General features: G+C 52.6%; 6 protein-coding genes across 6 annotated transcripts; 3 read left to right on the top strand and 3 right to left on the bottom strand.

The window, feature by feature from the left end:
* Positions 1-295: 295 nt before the first annotated feature.
* CTHT_0071150 (uncharacterized protein) lies at positions 296-1,318 on the bottom strand (the record flags this gene model as incomplete). The annotated part of the gene is made up of 1 exon (XM_006697324.1): positions 296-1,318. The coding sequence occupies one exon, from the start codon at positions 1,316-1,318 to the stop codon at positions 296-298; it is 1,023 nt and encodes a 340-aa protein (XP_006697387.1).
* Positions 1,319-4,128: 2,810 nt separating this feature from the next.
* Positions 4,129-5,807, bottom strand: CTHT_0071140 (putative polyadenylated RNA protein; the record flags this gene model as incomplete). Its single annotated transcript, XM_006697323.1, has 5 exons — positions 4,129-4,328; positions 4,381-4,507; positions 4,561-5,208; positions 5,271-5,366; positions 5,421-5,807. 5 exons carry the CDS (start codon positions 5,805-5,807, stop codon positions 4,129-4,131), a joined length of 1,458 nt encoding a protein of 485 aa, XP_006697386.1.
* A 2,512-nt stretch (positions 5,808-8,319) lies between these two features.
* CTHT_0071130 (uncharacterized protein) lies at positions 8,320-9,716 on the top strand (the record flags this gene model as incomplete). Its single annotated transcript, XM_006697322.1, has 3 exons — positions 8,320-8,376; positions 8,425-8,568; positions 8,619-9,716. 3 exons carry the CDS (start codon positions 8,320-8,322, stop codon positions 9,714-9,716), a joined length of 1,299 nt encoding a protein of 432 aa, XP_006697385.1.
* A 2,770-nt stretch (positions 9,717-12,486) lies between these two features.
* On the bottom strand, positions 12,487-13,892 carry CTHT_0071120 (uncharacterized protein; the record flags this gene model as incomplete). The annotated part of the gene is made up of 3 exons (XM_006697321.1): positions 12,487-12,907; positions 13,010-13,479; positions 13,656-13,892. 3 exons carry the CDS (start codon positions 13,890-13,892, stop codon positions 12,487-12,489), a joined length of 1,128 nt encoding a protein of 375 aa, XP_006697384.1.
* Positions 13,893-15,870: 1,978 nt separating this feature from the next.
* On the top strand, positions 15,871-17,322 carry CTHT_0071110 (PH domain-containing protein; the record flags this gene model as incomplete). The annotated part of the gene is made up of 1 exon (XM_006697320.1): positions 15,871-17,322. One exon carries the CDS (start codon positions 15,871-15,873, stop codon positions 17,320-17,322), a length of 1,452 nt encoding a protein of 483 aa, XP_006697383.1.
* Positions 17,323-18,018: 696 nt separating this feature from the next.
* Positions 18,019-19,295, top strand: CTHT_0071100 (uncharacterized protein; the record flags this gene model as incomplete). Its single annotated transcript, XM_006697319.1, has 2 exons — positions 18,019-18,128; positions 18,185-19,295. The coding sequence occupies 2 exons, from the start codon at positions 18,019-18,021 to the stop codon at positions 19,293-19,295; spliced, it is 1,221 nt and encodes a 406-aa protein (XP_006697382.1).
* Positions 19,296-19,625: the final 330 nt, after the last annotated feature.

Genomic DNA, 19,625 nt, shown 5'->3' with positions numbered 1-19,625 from the left:
TTATCTGTCTTTCCGCTGTCTGCACAAACTTCGGGAGCTCTGAGTTCCTGAAGGCAGCCTTCGGGAGGATACGGGTGTCTTACCTGACGGCTCATGTCATCAAAAATATCATCGTCGCGGTTCCAGTTCGGACAGAAGCCTTGTTTTAATATTCGCCCTGACACATGTAGACGAGAATGAGGATTGCTCACCATATTTACCAGCTTTGCTATATCCCAAACATTCTTTCTTCCATTCTCTAATGTCAATTGCAGTCTCCAGAAACACTACATCTACCATTCAGCTTCTCACATCATCATTGAACCACACATCCCTTCCCATCCTTCTTTCTCTCGCTCTCCGTTCGTCCCTCCTTGCTCTCCTTCTCCTCCTTATCCCCCTTCTCCTCACTCTCCTTCACATCCTTTTGCCCCCTATCTCCAGGCCTAACCCTCCAACTCCCCCTCCTCTCCCTACTCCTTCCCCTCTCTTCGTCCTCATCGCTCCCCTTATCAACCTTCTCATCCGCCCTCCCCTCCCAAACCCTCAAAATCCCCCTCACCCGTCCTTCCACAACCAGTTTCGCCGCATTTACATCCATGCCCCCCTCCACCAACTCCACAAACTCCGTATAATTTTTCCTCACATATCCTCTCACCACCAACCTAACCCACTCCACCATCCGTTTGCCATTCATCCCCTTCCCCTTCCCCTTCGCACCCCTCGTCACTTCGGCTACAATCTCTTTCAGTGTCTCTCCCTTCGGCATCCCAGGGAACACCCCCCTCATCACACGCTCCCACTTCCCTTCGTTTTCCTTCTCCCGTCTCTTACTCGCTTCCTTCCTCTGGTGGGCCGTCTGCAGCGCCTGGCTCTGCGCCCAGGTATACACATGCTTTGGGCACCGAATCCCAAGTACCTCACGCCCACTGCGACAAGGTTTCCCGTTACTTCTTTTCTTTCCCCCCTTGGTGTTTGTTTTCGATATGGTGGGATCAACCACGACGTAGAGGGCTTTTCCTAGAGCGTGGGTGCGTTCGCGGCACTGCTTCGTGATGTATGGATCGCCTTTGGCGACGAAGCTATAGCCTTTTGGTAGGGGGTCGGAGGGGTGGACGATGAGCTCAGCTTCGGAGTCGATGCTGGAGGATGTGATGGAGAGGCAGGGAGAGGAGGTGATGGAGGATGGGATGGAGGGGGAGCGTTCGGGAATGTCAAGTTGCTGAGGTTGTGGTTTGGGGCTAGGTTGTTTTGGTGGTCGTTTTTGGGTGGCTTTGGATGTTGTTCTGGGGATGGACTTTGGAGCGGCAGGCTTTTTCGAGGGCTCTTTGGTTGACATTACGGAATCGCAAGCGTTGATGAAGACGCTGAAAAATTGGTTGGATTGATTTTCATCCGGACCTGTTTTCACTCCGGATAAGCCTTTGTGCTTATTCCCGAGCTGAGGAATGAAAGACTGTGTTGTTTCCCATGGACTCTTTATCCTATCAATAACGCTCGCAGAATTGGGAAACTCAAAATACTACCCCCAGAGTATGTGAGAAAAGTGGAAGTGTGAGCAATTGTTGATGAATTAAGGCATGGCCATTGGGGCCAAACCAAAGGCCTCTCTATAGGTCTCTGGATCAAAGAACAGGGCAACAAGCTTTATTCATACATGAAAGGGCCATACAAAGAGCCATACAAGCCGGATGCCTACAGGCGTCCGAGAACAACAAAAGGCATTGACAGCCCAGCTGCTATATTCAGAATCACTGCCGAGAAGCCATTAGAGACAATGAAAAAGAATTGCGTGGGGCAGCGGACAAATCCCGGGAACTCACTGTAACAGCGTCCTCTTGTTGTGGGTTGTGGGCAATGAGTTGGTTAGAGCGTAAGTCTGGGTGTCATGTTGATGAGTGTTAGCTCTTTGGAATGCCTATAATGGTCAGGATATCTTGTCCACATAGGTAGGTCTTCCTTGATCATCTGTGGATGTGCTGAAAACTTTCTTTCATCAGGATGTAAACGGTGAGAGTTCTAACCCGGGCTTTTGGATGACAAAGCTGCTTGTTGACACACTGAGAGCACTTTGGGTCACTTCACAACATAGAAAACCATGAGCCTTGTCTCGGGCTTGGTCATACTGATCACCCCGGGACGCCCAGATGAACCAAAATGCAACCCTGTTTGTTCTGTAGTTGAGCTTCGGTCACTGTGTAGCAGGCATCCACTTTCATCATTGAGACTATCTGATAATCAGGACTAGCACGCTGGCATTACAACTCTCATTATGGAGGTATTACCCTTTTCAGCTGCAACAACAACTGAAAAAAAAAAAAAACACCAACAATTGTGCAAATACAAGGTACCTATGAAGTAACTCCTTCTCACATGACCTTTCTGCCGTACTCTCCCTCACCCATCTGCAGACACTGTTGCATCTGTAGACACCTAGGCAGATGCTCCTAATTCCTCCCATAAGACCAACAAATGCCTCATCAACATTATTACCTTGGATATCTCACAGGCTGGGTTTACATGCAACAAGATGCTGCTCGACTACTGGAGACATCTCTCAGGCAGAATCCCAAGGCCAAAGCGGACCAAACTCTGACAAAAACATGCAAACATGTAAGTGACCTTAAGGATCGAAGATCCGATTTTAACTCGACTGAACCATCCAACTCCTCGACAAAGGAGGAAGGAGGTCTCTCTCCTCTCAGTAGACAGTCTGCGTAATGACATAAGCCGCAGCCTTTTTGTTTCCCCTCAACCCTCAGACTTGTAAAATGAAACCCGTTTTGTTTTCCGTCCTTGACCGTATCCATCGTCATGAGCCCTGCTGAATCTCCTTTGAAAAAGAGTATGATGACTGAACCCCCCAAGAGAGTCTTCATGATCGAGAAAGAGACCCAGACCTAGTCAAGAAGGAAGACGTAGCCCCAAACCAAAGAGTCCAAGTCCGAGACCATGACCGAGACCGAGAAAGTTGAAAGAGATCGAGAGAGAGAAGAGTTCATAAACAAAGAATCAATCGATCAAACCTTGAAGAAGCTCAAACTCCGCAATGGTCCATTGTGTGGTATCCAGACCGGTGGTGAGAAGAGGAAAAGGCTCAACCGGGAGACGTTGTGGAAGAACGAGCAATCCGACCAATAACTAAGGAGAGGAATCACCGGAAAGTATTTTTGGAAGGAGGAAGTACGAAAGAAACTGGAAACGGAAAACCGATCATCAAAAGCATCAAACCAAATCAGAGACTAGGAGGAGGAGGAATACGTACGTAGCTCGCAAAGCGAGCCAAAAAGGCATCTGAGCTTCGCTAAAAGAGCTGGATCATGCCCTATAGAGGGGGAATCATCACGAAAGCATCAAAGTCAAAGTCAAGTAAGTAACTGGTCAAACTCAAATGCAAGGCCAAGCATCAAGCAGGGGAGAGAAAAAACGCGCATGGAAATTTTCGCAGCTCGCCTGAATGGGAGGAGGAGGAAAACGAGAAGACCTTGAGACTGGAGAAAGGAAAACGACGTAATAAACACCGAAGAGAGAAGGCGTCCCAAATTTAGTTTCCCTAACCCAAATACTTTGATCTCCCGAACGGAAAATGAACACGCGCAAAGAGCAAGAGAGGGAAATTTTGCAGTTCTGAAGCAGAAGCAAGCAGAAGAATCAGAGACAAAGAAAGAAAAGGCATCCTTGTTCCTTCTGTAGATCATGAAAACAGAAACGACGCTCCTAAAGCTTCCGTAGCCCCCAACCAGCAATTCATGTCATTTCAATCTTACGAAAAAATGCCCATCATTCTGGCACTTTAGAACCACGAGAAAAAAAAAGGGGGGGGGAGAAACGTCGACGTTAAAAGCTTTCAGACCCTTTAGTTGTGAGAGCAAGCCCTGCCTCGGTGTCGAGGATGCGCCAGCTGCAGAAACGCATCGCGAACTCCAGCAACGGCATCGCATCACATCACATGGGTGAGCGCTTGCGGCGCTTAGAAGCCGACTCGGACGAGGAAGGGCGATTGCCGTCCTCGTCGCCCATGTGCTGACGATTGCGCTTCTCATTGCCCGAATGACCATGAGCGGCCTGCGCAGCCAGCTTGCCGCAGGCATTCGACTGCCTACGGCGGTGCCAGAACGACAGGTTGCGGCCTTGGTTCGAGCGGGGCACCTAGCCCTGATAGCCGGCGAAGCCGCTGTTGAAGTTTTGGGCCGGAGGAGGCTGGCTCCAGGGAGCCGCGGGGCCCTGGCCCCGGCCATAGCCGCCAGCGCTCGGAGGGCCATTGTAACCCATCTGAGGACCGTAACCGGCAGGCGACTGGGCCTGAGGGCCAGCATAACCAGACTGCTGGCCCGGTGGACCATAGGCGCCTAGGCATTCGTTAGCAAGAGCACTCAAGCACACTGATACTTGAACGCTTACCACCATATTGATTGTAGGGATAAGCGCCCGGAGCACCAGGGTAGCCAGGGGCCTGGGCGCCCTGCGGGCTGTACTGGTGGTTGGGGTCAAACTGCTGATGGTGGTTGGGGTTACGATCCTTGCCCCACTGCGTCCCGTTAGCAACATATATTCTAGAGAAGAGAGGGGGTAGAAACATACGCTGCACTTGAGAGGGCGACCGTTGACCATGTAGCCGTTAAGCTGGCAGATGGCCATCGCCGCGTTCTCATGGCTGTCCATCTTAATGAACGCGAAACCGCGGTCGGCTTGCATGCGGCACTCGACGACGTAGCCGAAGTTCTGGAACAAGGGTACCAGATCGTTCTGGGTCGTGTAGGGGGTCAGATTGCCAACGTAGCAGGTAGTTTGCCAGGCTGGAGTCTGGTTGACAACCATGTCATAGCTATGGATGCCGTGCGTGGGAAAGTGATGATGGCCATATGGCGTGGTCGGAGTCATCCCCATCTGCTGCATGGCTTGTTGCTGATGGATCGAGGGCTGACCCTTCTGGTTTGCCCAGTTGCAACGAATGGCGCGGGAGCCAAGCCACTCGCCATCCATGGAGCTCAGGGCCTTTTCAGCATCAGCACGCTCGCGGAAAGCAACAAACCCGTAGCCACGGGAACGGCCAGTCTTCATATCCCACATGACTCGAGCCTCAGAGATAGAACCGAAAGCAGAGAAGGCTTGCCAGAGAACCTCGTCGTTGACCTCGTTGGAAAGATCGCCAACAAAGATATGGAAGTGGTTTGAGGTATCCTCCTTGTTCGCGTTATTGGACTGGTAGGCCCAGTTAACGCGGATTTCCTAAAGAAATTTATCAGCACTGTGTCTCCGCGCACGCAGGGGCTAGGGCTGGGTGAACATACATTCTGATGGACCCGGCGGCCATTCAGGGTCTGCATGGCACGCTCAGCTGCGCCGGGGTCATCGTACTCAACGAAGCCATAGTTGTAACCGCGATGCTAGCCCAAGTTAGCGACTGTCGGTTCCACAACTCGACAAAGCAAGCGACCTACATTCTTGTCGGGAATAATCTTGACACTCTGGACGTGGCCAGTCGTCTCGAAGATCTGACGCAGGACGTCCTCCGTGACGCGGGGATCCAGGCCTCCGACATACAGCGCGCGCTTGTTAGGCTCAGGAGCTGCGCGACGGCCAGGGAAGTGTGGGGCATTGTTGGTGGGTGACATGATATTAGTCTTATTCTCATTGTTGCCGCCCATTGGAGAGGTGATGGCTGAAGGGATGGGATTAGTGTTCTGGGGGATATGGAGGGGAGGAGGAGGCAGATGTGCGGGGTTTGACGTCGTGTTCTGGCCATTTTCATAGCCAGGAGCGCCCGCGTTGGGCTGAGGAGGGGGAGGAAGCTGGCTCGTAGCCGTCGAAGGACCGTTCTCAGCCATGATGTCGATGAACTAGGTATGAACCGATCGAGAAAATAAGCGAACGAAGGCAGAAGATAACTGGCACGGGCCAGGGATTATGAAAGCAGCCTGCACAAGACCGGCTACTTTGAAGGGCAGGTGTGGTAGACAGCAAACCCTACTGTCGCTTTGCTGCCCGAGGGCTGTTCGTGTGCCCGAGTATGTTGTGGGAGGGAAGATTCCGACTAGGAGCCCGAAAATGGCTAACTTTTTAATCTTCGTCCGGGAGGAAAAGGACTTCGGACGGCAGGGCAGAACCGTCAAAATGGGGCAATTTGCAGGTCCAACGATATTATTGTGGATGACCTTCCCCAGATAGCCTCAACCAAATGGCTAGACTTGGGACGGCAGGACGATCTGAAACCGTGAGAGAGCTCCGCGACGTGAAACTGATCAGCGTGAGGCAAAAGAGTAAGACGGAACGGCAGCCCGATGGATGGAAATGCAGACTCCAAGCGAGACGAAATGGTTGATAGTTCAACGAAGAGGAGGAAGTAGTAAGTAGCCGCGGCGGGAACCGTGAGCTCAAGGGCTTCGGCGTAGCGCGTCAGGTCGAGGGGAGAAAAAGCGACGATTGAGGCGAAACACCGGCAAACCTAAGAGACACGGCAACCTGTGATAAGGGAGCTCGCGTGAAAACGTGAAGGGGAAACGTGAAGACCGATGGAAAACGACCAAACCCAAGAGGAAAAAAGGAAACCGGCCGATTGACGAGCACGCTCCCCCACAGAAATCACTCCTGCAGCAGCCGACCGAAAGGACGAGAGAGACGGGAGACTCGTCAGGGACTAAGCAAGGTGGAAAGGAAAAAAAAAATTATCTGGAGGAGGAGAGAGGGTCGGACGCAGCGTGACAACGGGAAGAGGGGAGAGGATTTCTGATGGTGCCACAGAGCTGGGATTGGCAGCGGCGAGGCATCACGCCGCAGCCATTCAAAGCATCGAACGGCTGCTCACGGACCCGATGGTGGTCCTAGCGGCAGCCCCTCACAGGCTGAGCCGTTCGCTGGGCTGGGGCGCTGGGCGGGCAGCGGACAGCGGGCAGGCTGGGACTGGGCCCTCAGTGGATGGGAACATCACGATGTGCCTCACTGGACAAGGACAGGGACGCTTGAAGCGTTGGGTTGCCGATGAGATGCTTACTGGAACCCCTGACTTGCAGATTACTAGCAGCTAGCCCTAGCATCTATCTACATCGTGATGTGCATTAAGCAAGAATAGTATCTGGAACAAGACATTTTGGACACATTCGCTATGCTGTCTTGGCTCTTCGGGGTTGGTGACCCACGAAGAATACAGATGGAGGACCGCCCTGAGCTCAGAACTGTGTGTGGTTCACCTCAACCGTTCGCCTCTCGTTGTAAGGACGGACCGCCCTCCACAGATACGCATCAGTGTTTGTCTGCTGCAGCTCGCTGGGGATGCACGATGAGACACAATCGCGGATTGGCTGGGCAGTCGGGTGTTGCGTTCCCGCAAGACGGGTACTCTGGATGGGACCACAGATTGCATGTTAGGGCCTGGACGTGGACTTCACATCGTCCCAGGCTCCCAGCCTCTCAAGGTCGGCCAGGACAAATGATAAAGATGGAATTCAAGATTCAGTTGCCGCCAGATCTGAGACAGCACATCGGCTGCAGACAACCTCGTCAAAATCTGAGTGCCCCCTTCATTCTGAAATGCCAGAGACAAACGCACAAGGCTGCTTTCTCCAAAGCAGGCGTCAATGACAGGCACAGACAAGAGTCGGCCCCACACAAGGGTCTGATTGATCCGACGTGCTCATTGGCTTGTGCTGCGGGGCTGCAGAGGCCCACTAAATAACTAAACTTGATTGGCCCACTGGCCACAAGGCCACTTACCTGACAGGGAAGCTGGAGTTCCGCTGCCGTTGTCGCGTGGGAGCGCTGGAGTGCTGGAATGCTCATGGCATTGGATGCACATCTGGAGACCAAACTCTTGTCTCCCGTCGACGCATCCGCATCGCGAGCCGCAACATCTCCACACAAACTTCAGATAGGAGACAACAAGCAATGGGTCGAGACCCTGCCAGATGCCAATTGGCTGAGTCACGAGGGAGACATGACACCAGCTTGATAGCAGTTTGATGCTGCCTGCTCTGGCTGCTGCTGCTTTTTTTTTTTCGAAAAGTTTATCTTGAATCTGCATCCCCAACGCGCCTTGAGGGAGTAATGCCCTCGTATCTGGATGTCTGGCGATGTGTGCAGCGGACTCACATTTCGGACAATAGACATCAACCCATTTTTCATGGTTTTCATGGGATTAAGTCTGCGCATTTCTCTATAAGAGCGGGCATCTCAGAGCTTTTTCAGCATAGCTGTTGTATCCTTTTCACTTTCACATTCACGTGGGCACACTGCTTCTGATCACTCACACATTCGAATCAGCAAACTTTCTACCTCCTCACACCGGGAAAGAGTCAATCAGTTTACTCCTCCTCACTTTCTGCAGTTTTGACATAGCCTATTACCATGGCGCCTCAAAAGCCCAATGCAGGGGCTCTTCTCAACCAGACGCTTGATGAAATGGTGAGTGGCCTCTTACTCTTCATGTTCAAACATTGCTGACCCGCCCAGGTCATCGCGATCGGGAAAGCCTTTCGCGATGCCAAACGGGACGGCACAGGAACCGGCACCGAGGCCGCTGCGGCTTTCGCCCAGCGTGTTCCAGATATTACCTATAAGTGGCATTCCATCTTGGATGACATCGAATGCGACATTGTAAGGTTGCCATCAGCTTCATTTCTAAGCTAAGCTAACCTCATAGCTAGCTCCGGGCCAAAGCTGTCCTCACTCGGGACCTCAACCAAGCAAGAGCTGCTCGTGCACCACCTGCTCCCGATCCTCGACCAGTAGCTCCACCAGCACCCATGGCCCTAGACATCGAGTCCCCTAAGATGGCCAAGAAACCCCCCGTCGGACCGCAGTCCCTCCAGACCCCTCTGCCCACACAAGGACAGGCGAAGCCTCTCACGAAGCCGGTTGCACCATTCCCAAACATGGGTGTCGAACCCACAGCCCCTGGGTCCCCCTCTCTTTTGAATGTGAAGCACATGCAAAAGCCTATGGCCAATCAGCCCACAAAGCCCATTGGCCGACCCGGCGCTCCCAATGCTGCCCCAGGCAGGCCGATGAGCGTGCCGCCTAATAACCCTCCCAATCAAGTGCCTCAGATCCAGCGCCCAGCCAGCGCCATCGCGGTGCCGCAGCACCCACAGACGCCGCAGATGAAGACGGTGGTACCGGCTGCTACAATGACTCCTCAGGGCCCGAAGCCGGCTGTTCCTGCGCCGAATATGGCGCCTACTGCCCCCCCTCCCGGCGGGAAGGCAGCCGGAAATCTATACGCGAATATGACGTTCTCCCCGGTCTCTCCAGCAAGTCCGGGGATGCAGAGGAAACAGGCCGCGGTGAGAGGTCAACTTACGCAGTTACAGCAACATCAGCTGCAACTACAACAGCAGCTTCAATATCAGCCACAACCTGCTCAGCAACCACAACCTCAACAAGTTCAGATCCCGCAGCAGCAACAGCAACCACAGCAAATACCTCAGCCTCAGCCTCAGCCGCAACCGCAGCCGATCCCCGCTGCAGATATGACCCCCGCTGCCATTCCTAACGGTTCAGCCCCCCAGGAAATACAAAATAACATTAATCATCCTCCCCCATCTAACGACGACCTCGAAACCAAAATCGATGGGCTGTTTGACCTCGGTCCGGGCAGTATGGACAACCTGAACTTGGAATATGACCTGAGCGGGGATGGAGACAACAATGAGGGGAGCAGCAATTTTAATGATATGTACTTTGGAAATGACACTGGAGGAGGTAGCGGTGGCAGTGAGGGGTTTGGGGATGGGGGCTGGTAAACTAGGTCGGGGAAGAGGATCTGGTTAGGCCAAGGAAACAGGGAAGATAATATGAGGGAGCGTGGAGGAGATGAATATTCGCCCGTAACATAGGCTTTGTATACGTCAGTGAGGTTTTGGTAGCTTTTTTTTGGGGGGGGGGGGCGATCACAGGAACATACCATTGGTAGTAGCGAGCATTTAGGCATCTTTTTTTTCCCCTCTTTTAGGGCCGACAGATAGATGGCATTAGTCAATAATAAATGGAATTTTACTTTGGCTTTCGCATCCCCATCAAACATGTCCATTTAGGCACTGTTGTTAACACCTAGTCTAACACATACTCTTGCCATCGCCAGTCACATCCTCCCCAAGTGTCGGGCTATTCAACCCAATACCCTCAGTTTTGAACCGGCACGTATCTGCTCTCCAACACAAAACATCACACTCCATCTCCTGCACCATTATTTCCCCCTTCCCGCGGCAACCTCTCCCTCTACCTGGCAACCTCCTTACAACCCTCCGGCCACATCCCCTCCAAATCCGCCCAACACCTCAACATTTCCCCATCACTTTGACAAAACTCTCCATCCTCACCCGCCTGACCTAAGCTCCCCTATCCCTGTAAACCCCATCTTTCCGCCACGATCCCGCTCCAAATACCTCTCTTTCAACACCCGATGCCACATCGGCGGATCCCTATATATTTCCCCAGATTTGAAGAGGAGTGAGCTGACGCGACGGGTGAACATATCGTAGGCGGTAATTTCGGGGATGGGGTTTGTGTTTGGATATGGTAATGGAAGTTGGCGCGGGTTCAGTTTGGGATGCCAAGTCGTGGGCGTTGAGGGAGAAGTAGATGTGCCAGTGGAAGAGGAGGCCGAACAAAGTGGTTGAGAGAAAGAAGAGCTGATTGTAGATTGGAACGGAAAGTGGTGATGGTAATACGTTGAGGTATTTGGAATAGGTAATATCAGAAAGACACGTCAAAGTCGCAGGCAATCTTGAGTTCGGCTGATCAAAACAATGATGGTAACTATAAGCCATCAAGTCAAATTTAGCCCAAGCATTATTACATAGATGGATAATTATAGCAAGTATCTAACTTGAGAATATCAAGGTAGGCCGGATAGGGTATGGTTTATATTGGTGCAGGACCTTGACCTGAAAAAGTCACATCTCCCATCAATGAAACCTATCATAGTCTGCCCTTCTCATCCCCGTCACTTTCTTATCCTGTCCCTCCTCCTCAACACCCAACACTCTTGCCCTCCGTCTCTCCCCTCTCAATCCACTCCTCCACAACACGTTTCATAGCATCCACCACCAACGCTCCGTTCACAACAGCCCCTACCACAACCACGCCCATAGCTGCGGCGAATAAGTCTCTTGCTTGAGGTCCAATTTCGACGATCAAGCCCAGTCCCGAGCCAGGTCTTAATCCTGTGATTGGGGGCAAAGATTCTGGCGACGAGGAGACAGTCTTATCTGCGATTAACCTCCTTGCGACCCCCGCGCCATGACTGCCATCTTGACACCAGATCTGTAGACGACGTAAAGAACGACGCTCGTTGCGGCATTCCGCACACCTAGCATTCTTCCCCCAACTAAAGCAACCACATAACTCCCTATCCCCTCAACCGCTTGATCCCTCCTCCTCTGGGCCCTGGACGCCCCCGACACCCCTCCCTCGCTCCCTGCAGTCCTAGTCCCAACCCCAGATAGATCACAGCAACTGAAGATAGAAAACCGCCCCCGTGTAGTAATAGCACCAAAAAAGGCCAAACCAGGAATTGAGGGCAGTGAGATGGCTGATTGTAGGGTTAATGCGAGGGAGGTAAGTGCAAAGTTGGGGGGTGCCCAAGGCGAGGGCTAACAGGACAGGGGTTGGGCGGTTTGGGAATGTTGAAGCGCAAGTTATATTTTGATTGAGCGAACCCGTTTGTTTGAGGGGGTTGGAGAGAAGGAAGGGCTTGTAGTGGAGGTGACGGCGTGAGGCAGATGCCTGTTATTTACAAGGGTTAGTATGAGAGCATGATCGGGTGTTGTCAGAAGGAGGAAGGACGACGAAAAGAGAGTCCATATTCGGCTTGCAGGCAAGCATGCAGGCGAGCATGCAGCTTACCCCAGAAACCAAATCTGAAATCTAGCTTGACATCTACATCACCGATGTTGACAAGCTCGTTTGATCATGCCGTTACAGGGGCTATGCTGGCGAGGGAAAGACGCTCAACTTCTGGATATAATGAATATCATTCTCACATGGCGACGAGGTGTTGTCCTATCTCGAGCCTTCTATACCACCCACCACTGGACAAATGATCATATCCAAGAGCGACATACCTAAGTATATAATACATCTGACTTGCCTAGTCCAATTATCTATCGCGCTACCCACGGACCGGATCGTCAAGCTCCTGGCGTCCGGTGTCAACGGTTAGCCACGCCGCTATCCGCTAACACAAGGACAATGTCACATCTTTGTCGATCCCCGTCTCGCAGCTCGCAATCAAGCTTATCATTGTTTTACACTACAACATATGTAAGCAAGCTCGAATGGTTAACCTAACATAGTTCCAATCTAGCGGCACGAGCCGTTTCAGGGTCAGCTGAGTGCATGGGATGGGCGGGTGGGTTGAAACGGGAACGAAAGCTTACCACCAAGGATGTGGTTAGAGAGCCGTGCTCAACCGATCGTAACGAACAAACCCGTTGGCCGCCTAAGCCGCGATCTTCCCCTTAAATCTGCTTCTGTTTATGGCCGATCATAGACAGCCGTGAACGCGCCATATCACTTGTCAATCCTTCCGTCAAACAAAAACCCCCACTCTCCACTTTCAACCCTCTCCCTCTCCCTCCTCCACGCAGCCCAAATCAAATTCTTTCCCTCCCTCACGACCCTACTCACCTTTTCCTTAGTACTCTCCCACCCCGCAGCAGCTCGACTGCCCCAAACGACAAAATGAACGCCACAGTGCAGTGCCGCGCGATAGATGAACCCCTCATCGACTTGGGAAAACCCGTAGCCAGACACTAGGCCCTCAGCAAGCCATCTGCCTTCAGGGATGTCCTCGAAGAGAGTTAGCTCGTACATCTCGGCGAGCATTTGGCCTAAGTCGGTGGCAGGGTTCCCCAGGCGGACAGATTCCCAGTCTACGAGGAAGACTGGTGTTGAGAGGTTTGATGCGATGGGTTGGTCGGGAAGGAGAATACTAGATCAATAGCGGTCAGCATTCTCTCTCTCCTTTACGCACACACACACACACACACACACACAAAAAAGCAAGATCAAGGAAAAGAAGAAAACAACTTACTTCCCCGTCCAGAAATCCCCATGCACGACCTTCTCTGCTTGTTCCATCTCCCTCTCCGCAAAAGCTCTCACCTCATTCAACACCTCTTGCACTTCATCCCCCTCAAAAATATCCCGAAACTCCCCTACCACCTGCCCCAGCGATCCATACGTCGTCTCCAACACCAACCTCGCCATCTTCCCAGACAACCGTCCCACCATCTCCTTCAACTTAACAGCTTCCTCTTCCTCGGGGCGGTTGGCCCAGGCATGAAAAGCTCTTAGCCAAGAGCCTAGGGCACGGCCTAGCTCGTGGGCGAGGTTTTTCCGTGCGAGGAGAGCATCGTCAAGGTGTGCAGAGAAGGGTGAGAAGTTAGGAGCAGGGAGGAAGTGTTTAAAGGCGAAGTGCTTTAGGGAGATCGCTGTAGGTAGGTAAGACTGGACTTGGATGCGGTTTGTAGGAGAGAAGTGGTGGAGCTTGGGGGTGAGGATCTGGAAGGGGGATGGTGAAGTTATTGTTGGGGAGAAAGATGGAGGGAGGGAGGAAAGCATCTTCGCCTCGATGTCCTTTCCAGACACGCACAGAGATTAGCCACTCCTCACAAACTCATCTAGTCCAACCAGGGCCAAATCCCCCCTCTCTGTATCGACATGCTAAAGGGGCATACCGATCTCTCAATAGGCAACTCTAGCCCAGGATAGCCAGGAGGGCTACTTGCGCCATGCTTGACGGCTACCTCTGTCGTACCGTCTGGAAGGGGATTGCGAAGCTGGCCACGGAAAACATGGTTTGTGATGCCGCCTGAGAGGGGGGTCAGGGAAGTGCAAGCAAATGGGGTTTCGCTGAGGGCCGAGAAGATTGAGTTTGCTACCGCAGCCGAGTTGGAGTTTTGTTCTGTTCTCATGTCTAGAAGGGGATGTTGGTCGAGTACTCAGGGTTGTCGTTCACTTTGCAGGAGATTGATCGTCGCTATGATCACGGGTGATAGTTTTAGTTTTCTGGTAGCCGCTACGGGCAGTTCGCTGGTTCTCAAAGTTTTATGTTCGATTGAAGGGCATTTCTCCGTATCTCTTTCTTCCACTTTGGATGGAACTCTAGCTCTATTGTACAACCTAAGAAACACCACCGCTAGCTGTATATCGACGCTGGTCCGCTAGCCGAAGCCCCCGATGACTCCTCGCCGGAGACGGTCAACGTTCAAAGCCCAGACCCCACTTATTATTTTCTGAATGGAGTTGTGCTCCGGACTGCGGCGTTGTAAGAAACAGCAGAGACGACCTGCATATACAAGAGGAATAGGTAGGTGCTCTCAGTGTAGGCCACACATAATCACAGGTGTTGCCGTGGTCACTTGACCACTCCCGAAGCTGCTCTTGGCATATTCGGCTCGTGTGAGGACTCGGATAGAGTTGAATGGCGTCGCTCGGGACATCACCCATTTGAGAGCAGATGAAGAGGTCCATCATCCGTTGGCGAGGTGGGGACACAATTCCCGATGGGGATCCACGGGTGTAATGGTAATTTTTCGCTGGTTGACAATCTGCGTCAGTACAGACGGAGCAAATTTGAATGCTTTATTCTCTGGCTGCTAATTCTACACAAGAGAATTTTTCAACTAACAATAACAAGTGAATGAAACAAAGAGAATTCATTCAGAGAACTGCTCGACTGAAGTTCATCATCGCCGTTAAGCTTGATCCTCTGCTGTAGGTCAACGGCGAATGGCTTCCCCATCTTCACACAGTGCGTAATGTTACATCCCCCAGTTGGGGATTCGTCTTGGCGCAAAGCCAAGGCCGGCTAATTCGGGCGCCATCTCGCAACCCCTGCGCGACCCCATTGATCTGGGCCTTGAAACAGGGACAGCAAGGACGGCCAGTCTGGTGAGACGTGTGAGATTCCGTCGCTGCCGTGGTCTGCTGCAGAGCGAACATGTCGAACCGCCATGGACTCATTGGTGCTGGTTTTTGGACTGGCATTCCCCCAACAAATCTGCATCGACTTAACTCCGTCGAATCTCGACGCGCATCGGGCATTGAGCGCTGATCGCAAACAGCCACTCATCAGTCAGCCCTGCGTGGCCTTCCAATCGGTAGCCTGCACATCACTGGCTGCCAGCGCCCGCTGATTCATGCCGTTGACCAATGGAACATTGAGGTCTGGCCAGTGACGAATCTCTGTCCACTCACGCAGCCAGCAGCACGAGACTTGGCCGCGCGCATCTCAACTGCTCCCTCCTCTCCCTCACGTCCTTTTTCCCATACATTTCTTCTGCTTTTCCCGAGGCTTTGTTGTTTTGGCCGCCCAGCTACTTCGGAGCACTTGCCTTACTCACAGATTTCCAATAGCGCAGCAGAAAGGTTAAAAGAGTCTTTTCTGTTTGTGGCTGGCCAATTATTATTGCTCTTTAATTCGGGGCCCCGCCGCCCTTGAAATTGTGGCACGAGGAGCCTGATCCTCCTCCACTTTCCCAGTCTGACTGCGAGGCCGACTTACACGATCCCGATCCCACTGCTCTGGATTTTCCAGCGCAACACTCGCAGAAAAATTAAAAAATTAACTGCTCTCCTGCAAACACCTGCGCTGTCTATGGACTGAATTTCGAAAAAAAAATATACTTCAGAAGGAAAAGATCGAAGTGCAGCGACACTAACGCGCGCGCACTGTTGTCGCATCCATGCGCATGAGCCAGCACCAGAACGACCACTTGCATCGATCGCGACCCCTCGCTAACCCCGTATCGTGAGCTTGCTTCGCCTGCCGACCTTCCCGTTGCTTTTTAACCTGTCTATGGCCTTAATAGCGATTTGATTTCGATCTTCTCCGACGACGTCGCTCTTTTTTAATACTCGTTCTTTGACTATTACTCCGCATTAATCACGATGGTTATGTCCGATGCACAAACGCACTCGCGGACACCGTCCAGCTCCGGCGTCCAGCCCAACTTAGACACCTCCCAACCTCCGGCGACATCATCAACGACCCGCAAGACCCCCATCTCTGTCTCTCCCTCGGGCTGCTTTGCAACCGACCGCATCCTCAAATCTGGATACGTCCACAAACGTACTCAAAAGACCAAGACCTGGCGCACCATCTACATCGTGCTGCGGCCAACCACCCTCTCGATCTACAAGTCCGACAAGGAGGAAAAGCTCCGTCGCAAGATCGACCTCGCCGACCTGACTGCCGTCACCCTCCTCAAAGACCCCAAGGGCAAGCGTCAACACCTGTTTGGGCTGTTCAGCTTGTCGAAAAATTACTACCTGCAGGCGCCAACAGAAAAGGATGCGGCCGAGTGGGTGGAGCTGATAAGGAGTGAGGCGAGGATCGATGAAGAGGAAGAGGAACTATTCTTGGCTAGTCCGCCGGTACGGCAGGGGTCGTTTTTGCAGGCTGGGAACTTCGCGAGTGGCAGTTTGAGTGCCACGGAGGGCCGCAGCCCGGTCGCAAGGGCTGTGCCTGACCGTTGGGTGTCCAGCTCGCCCGAGCCGATGGAATTGCCCTCACGGACCAGCTTGAAACCGCCTTCTGCAGGCCGGCGAATGTCGCAAATTGATTCCTCTGGCCTCTCCGGCGCCGAGTTCGCAACACACTCCGATTTCTCCGACTGGGAACCCACCCGTCCCGGCATAAAGGGCACATCCTTTGAGTCTCTCGGCGCTCTTCACCCCGTTCCCGAAGGTGAAGGCCCTGATGCTGTTCCCGCCGACCCGAAACGCTCCTCAACCGGCCCTCACCCCGACCCCTCCGAAGCAGACCGTGTCATCTGGCAAGGTTACATGTACCTCCTACGCACCCCCGCCCCGGGCGTAAAGCAGTGGAAAAAGGCCTGGGCAGTCCTCCGGCCCCGAAACCTCATCCTATACAAAGATAGTGCCGAATCGTCGGTGCTGTTCGTGCTGTACATGGGCGCGATTGTGAACGTGGTTGAGACGGATCCGCTGAGCAAGAAGAAGAGGCATTGTCTGCAAATTATCACAGACGAGAAGAACTACAGGTTTTGTTGTAGGGACGAGGAAGAGTTGGTGCAGTGTCTGGGAGGGTTCAAGAGCTTGTTGGCGAAAAGGAGGGAGATTGAGAAGGGGAGGGCGGCTGCCGCTCAAGCAGGGGGTTCTGGGAATGGGAGTGGAAGGAGTTCGGCGGGGGGTGAAAATTCTCGAGGAGGGAGACAAGGGACCGGAGGGGGAGGAGGGTTGATGAATGTTGCGACGGCGATTGTCATGGCTAATGCGGCTGCCACTGCTACGGGCGCAGCGTCGGCTATAACGGTTGGGGAGGGAAAGTCGGGTGGTGAATGGAGCAGCGGAGGATTGGCTTCATCTTCGAGTTCGTAATTTGGGGTTCTGACTACGCTTGGATTCATTTTCGTCGATTAGAGATACCCTTGGCTTTTTGCTTTTGAGTAGCGACTTTTTAGTCTAGGTTTTATCGTATTCAGTTCTGGTTTGTAATCGGTGGTCTTGAGTACTTCCAAGCTTTGAGAGCTCAGCTGGCCTTGAATTTTTTTTTTGTTTTTGGGATTGAAACAAGAGCAGGCTTTTGTAATAAATTTCTAATGAGAGGAATGATGGTGATGGTGGTAATGAGATGGGGTGTCGATGATGGGAGTGTGAGTTATGAGGGTTGGCTTTGTGACTGGGCATGCTCTTGGACCTATGGTCTATGGTGTATGGCTAGCATCATTATCAATGATAATGGAGTGTCAGAGCGAGTATTTGAGGGTTTGTGTTTAAGTCTTAATCTAGTATTCATGTTCTTAGGAATGACAAAAGGGGCGAGCGAGCGATGGTGAGGTTGGCAGGGGCCTGGGGGACTGTTCAAAGTGGGTCATATGATGGCGGGGGAGGGGCTCACTCTTCGAAAAAGCATTCATCCCATCTCATCTCACACCTTGTTGGCCGGACTCGAGATCATCTTTCATCCTTACTGCCACAACCCGACTCAAGTCCTCGATCAGCATCAAAAATATAAACTAAAATCAACCCGGCTTTGAAGTCCAGAAATCACATTCTCCTAAAGCCCTCACCACAATGGCAGCACCACCTCCTTCAACAGACGCTACTTCCTCCTCTCCCAAGCCCTGCGCAAAGTGCAAATCCAGCCCATCCACCCTTGAATCCCGTTCCAAACCAGTTTGCCAGTCCGTTTTACCATCCATTAAGCCACTCACCATCATATCACTGACAATTCGGATAGGGACTGCTTCCAAAAATTCATATCTAATAAACTCATCCGCCATATCACTCTCCTTGGCAAGCAGATCCCTCCCTACCCAACGCGGCGCTATGCCCTGGGGCTCTCATTTGGGGTGTCTTCGTCGGTATTATTGAGCTTGCTGGCAGAGAATGTGGAGCATAACATAAGGCAGGGGAGGAAACTGCCATTTGAGCTAGTTGTGGTGCATGTTGCTCAATCGCTGCCCGGAGAGAAGGCGGAGGAAACTGAGAAGGCTGTTGAAGAGATTCTACAGTCTTATAGGGAGAAGTATCCCAGGTTTGAGTTTATCATATCTCATATCACGCTTCCATCTCCCAACGGCGAGGAGACGAGTAGCATAAACTTCGCGACCCTCTCCCCCGCGTCGAGAGAGGATCTACTCAGGATCCTTACCCGCCAGGCACTGATTCGTGCTGCGAAGGAAAAGGAGTGCAGGGTGCTCCTCGTTGGACATAGCACGACCGCGATTGCGGAGATGACACTCGCCGAGGCGGCGAAGGGACGGGGGAGGGGAGTGAGTTGGTTGGTACGGGATGGGGAGGCTTATGAGGAGGGGGATGAAGAGGAGGAAGGGGAGAGTCAACCCGACGGTGACGGCACGAAGAGGACAGTGACGAAGAAGAAACTCCTAATCCACCACCCTCTCCGCGAAACCCTCCGCCACGAGCTTTCAACCTACGCACGACTCTTTTCTGTCCATGTTGGGGACCGGTCCTTCATACCAATTGACCCTTCAAAGTCACAAACCAAACAGCCAGCCGTCGTCTCACACCGCTCTCTTTCAATCGAAGACGTCATGACGCGGTACTTTGCAGATGTTGAGTTACAGTACCCGAGTATCGTAGCCAATGTTGCGAGGACAACAGGGAAGTTGCTTCGTGCGGGAGAAGAGTCGTTCACACCTGCAGCTACAACACAGTCACAAAGTGATGGGAAGGGTAAGAGTCTAGAGAAGTGCAGGATATGCAGGATGGTGTTGGATGAGGAGGGAGATGAGAGGTGGAATGGGGAGGTAGGAAGTATAGAGGGGGAGGATGGGGTAGGGAGGAAGGGGTTGTGTTATGGCTGTAGGAGTGCCCTGTTGGGATAGAGAAGGATTTGGATCATAGAGCTTAATGAAAACCAACAAGGAAAAGGGAGCTCACACGAAAGAGGGTCATATCTCTTATCACCTCCTAAAGGCAGTCGAGAGGTTAGACATCATTACACCACCATCTGCACAAGACCGCTGAGTCAGCTCCTGCCTCGGGCCTTTCCCCCCGTCGCTCCTTTCCTCGACCCTCAGGTAGTTGCTCCTTCCTTACCTGCCCTGCCCCCCCCACTGACCACCGAACGCGTCCCTTTCCCACTCCGCCCCCCTCCCCCCCCCCCCCAAAAAAAACCCATGTCTGTCCTCCGTCTCCCGATCCCCCCGATCGCC

Source organism: Thermochaetoides thermophila (assembly GCF_000221225.1).
Source record: "Thermochaetoides thermophila DSM 1495 unplaced genomic scaffold scf7180000011822, whole genome shotgun sequence".
Classification (NCBI taxonomy): Eukaryota; Fungi; Ascomycota; class Sordariomycetes; order Sordariales; family Chaetomiaceae; genus Thermochaetoides; species Thermochaetoides thermophila.
This window is presented reverse-complemented; position numbering and strand designations above follow the sequence as displayed.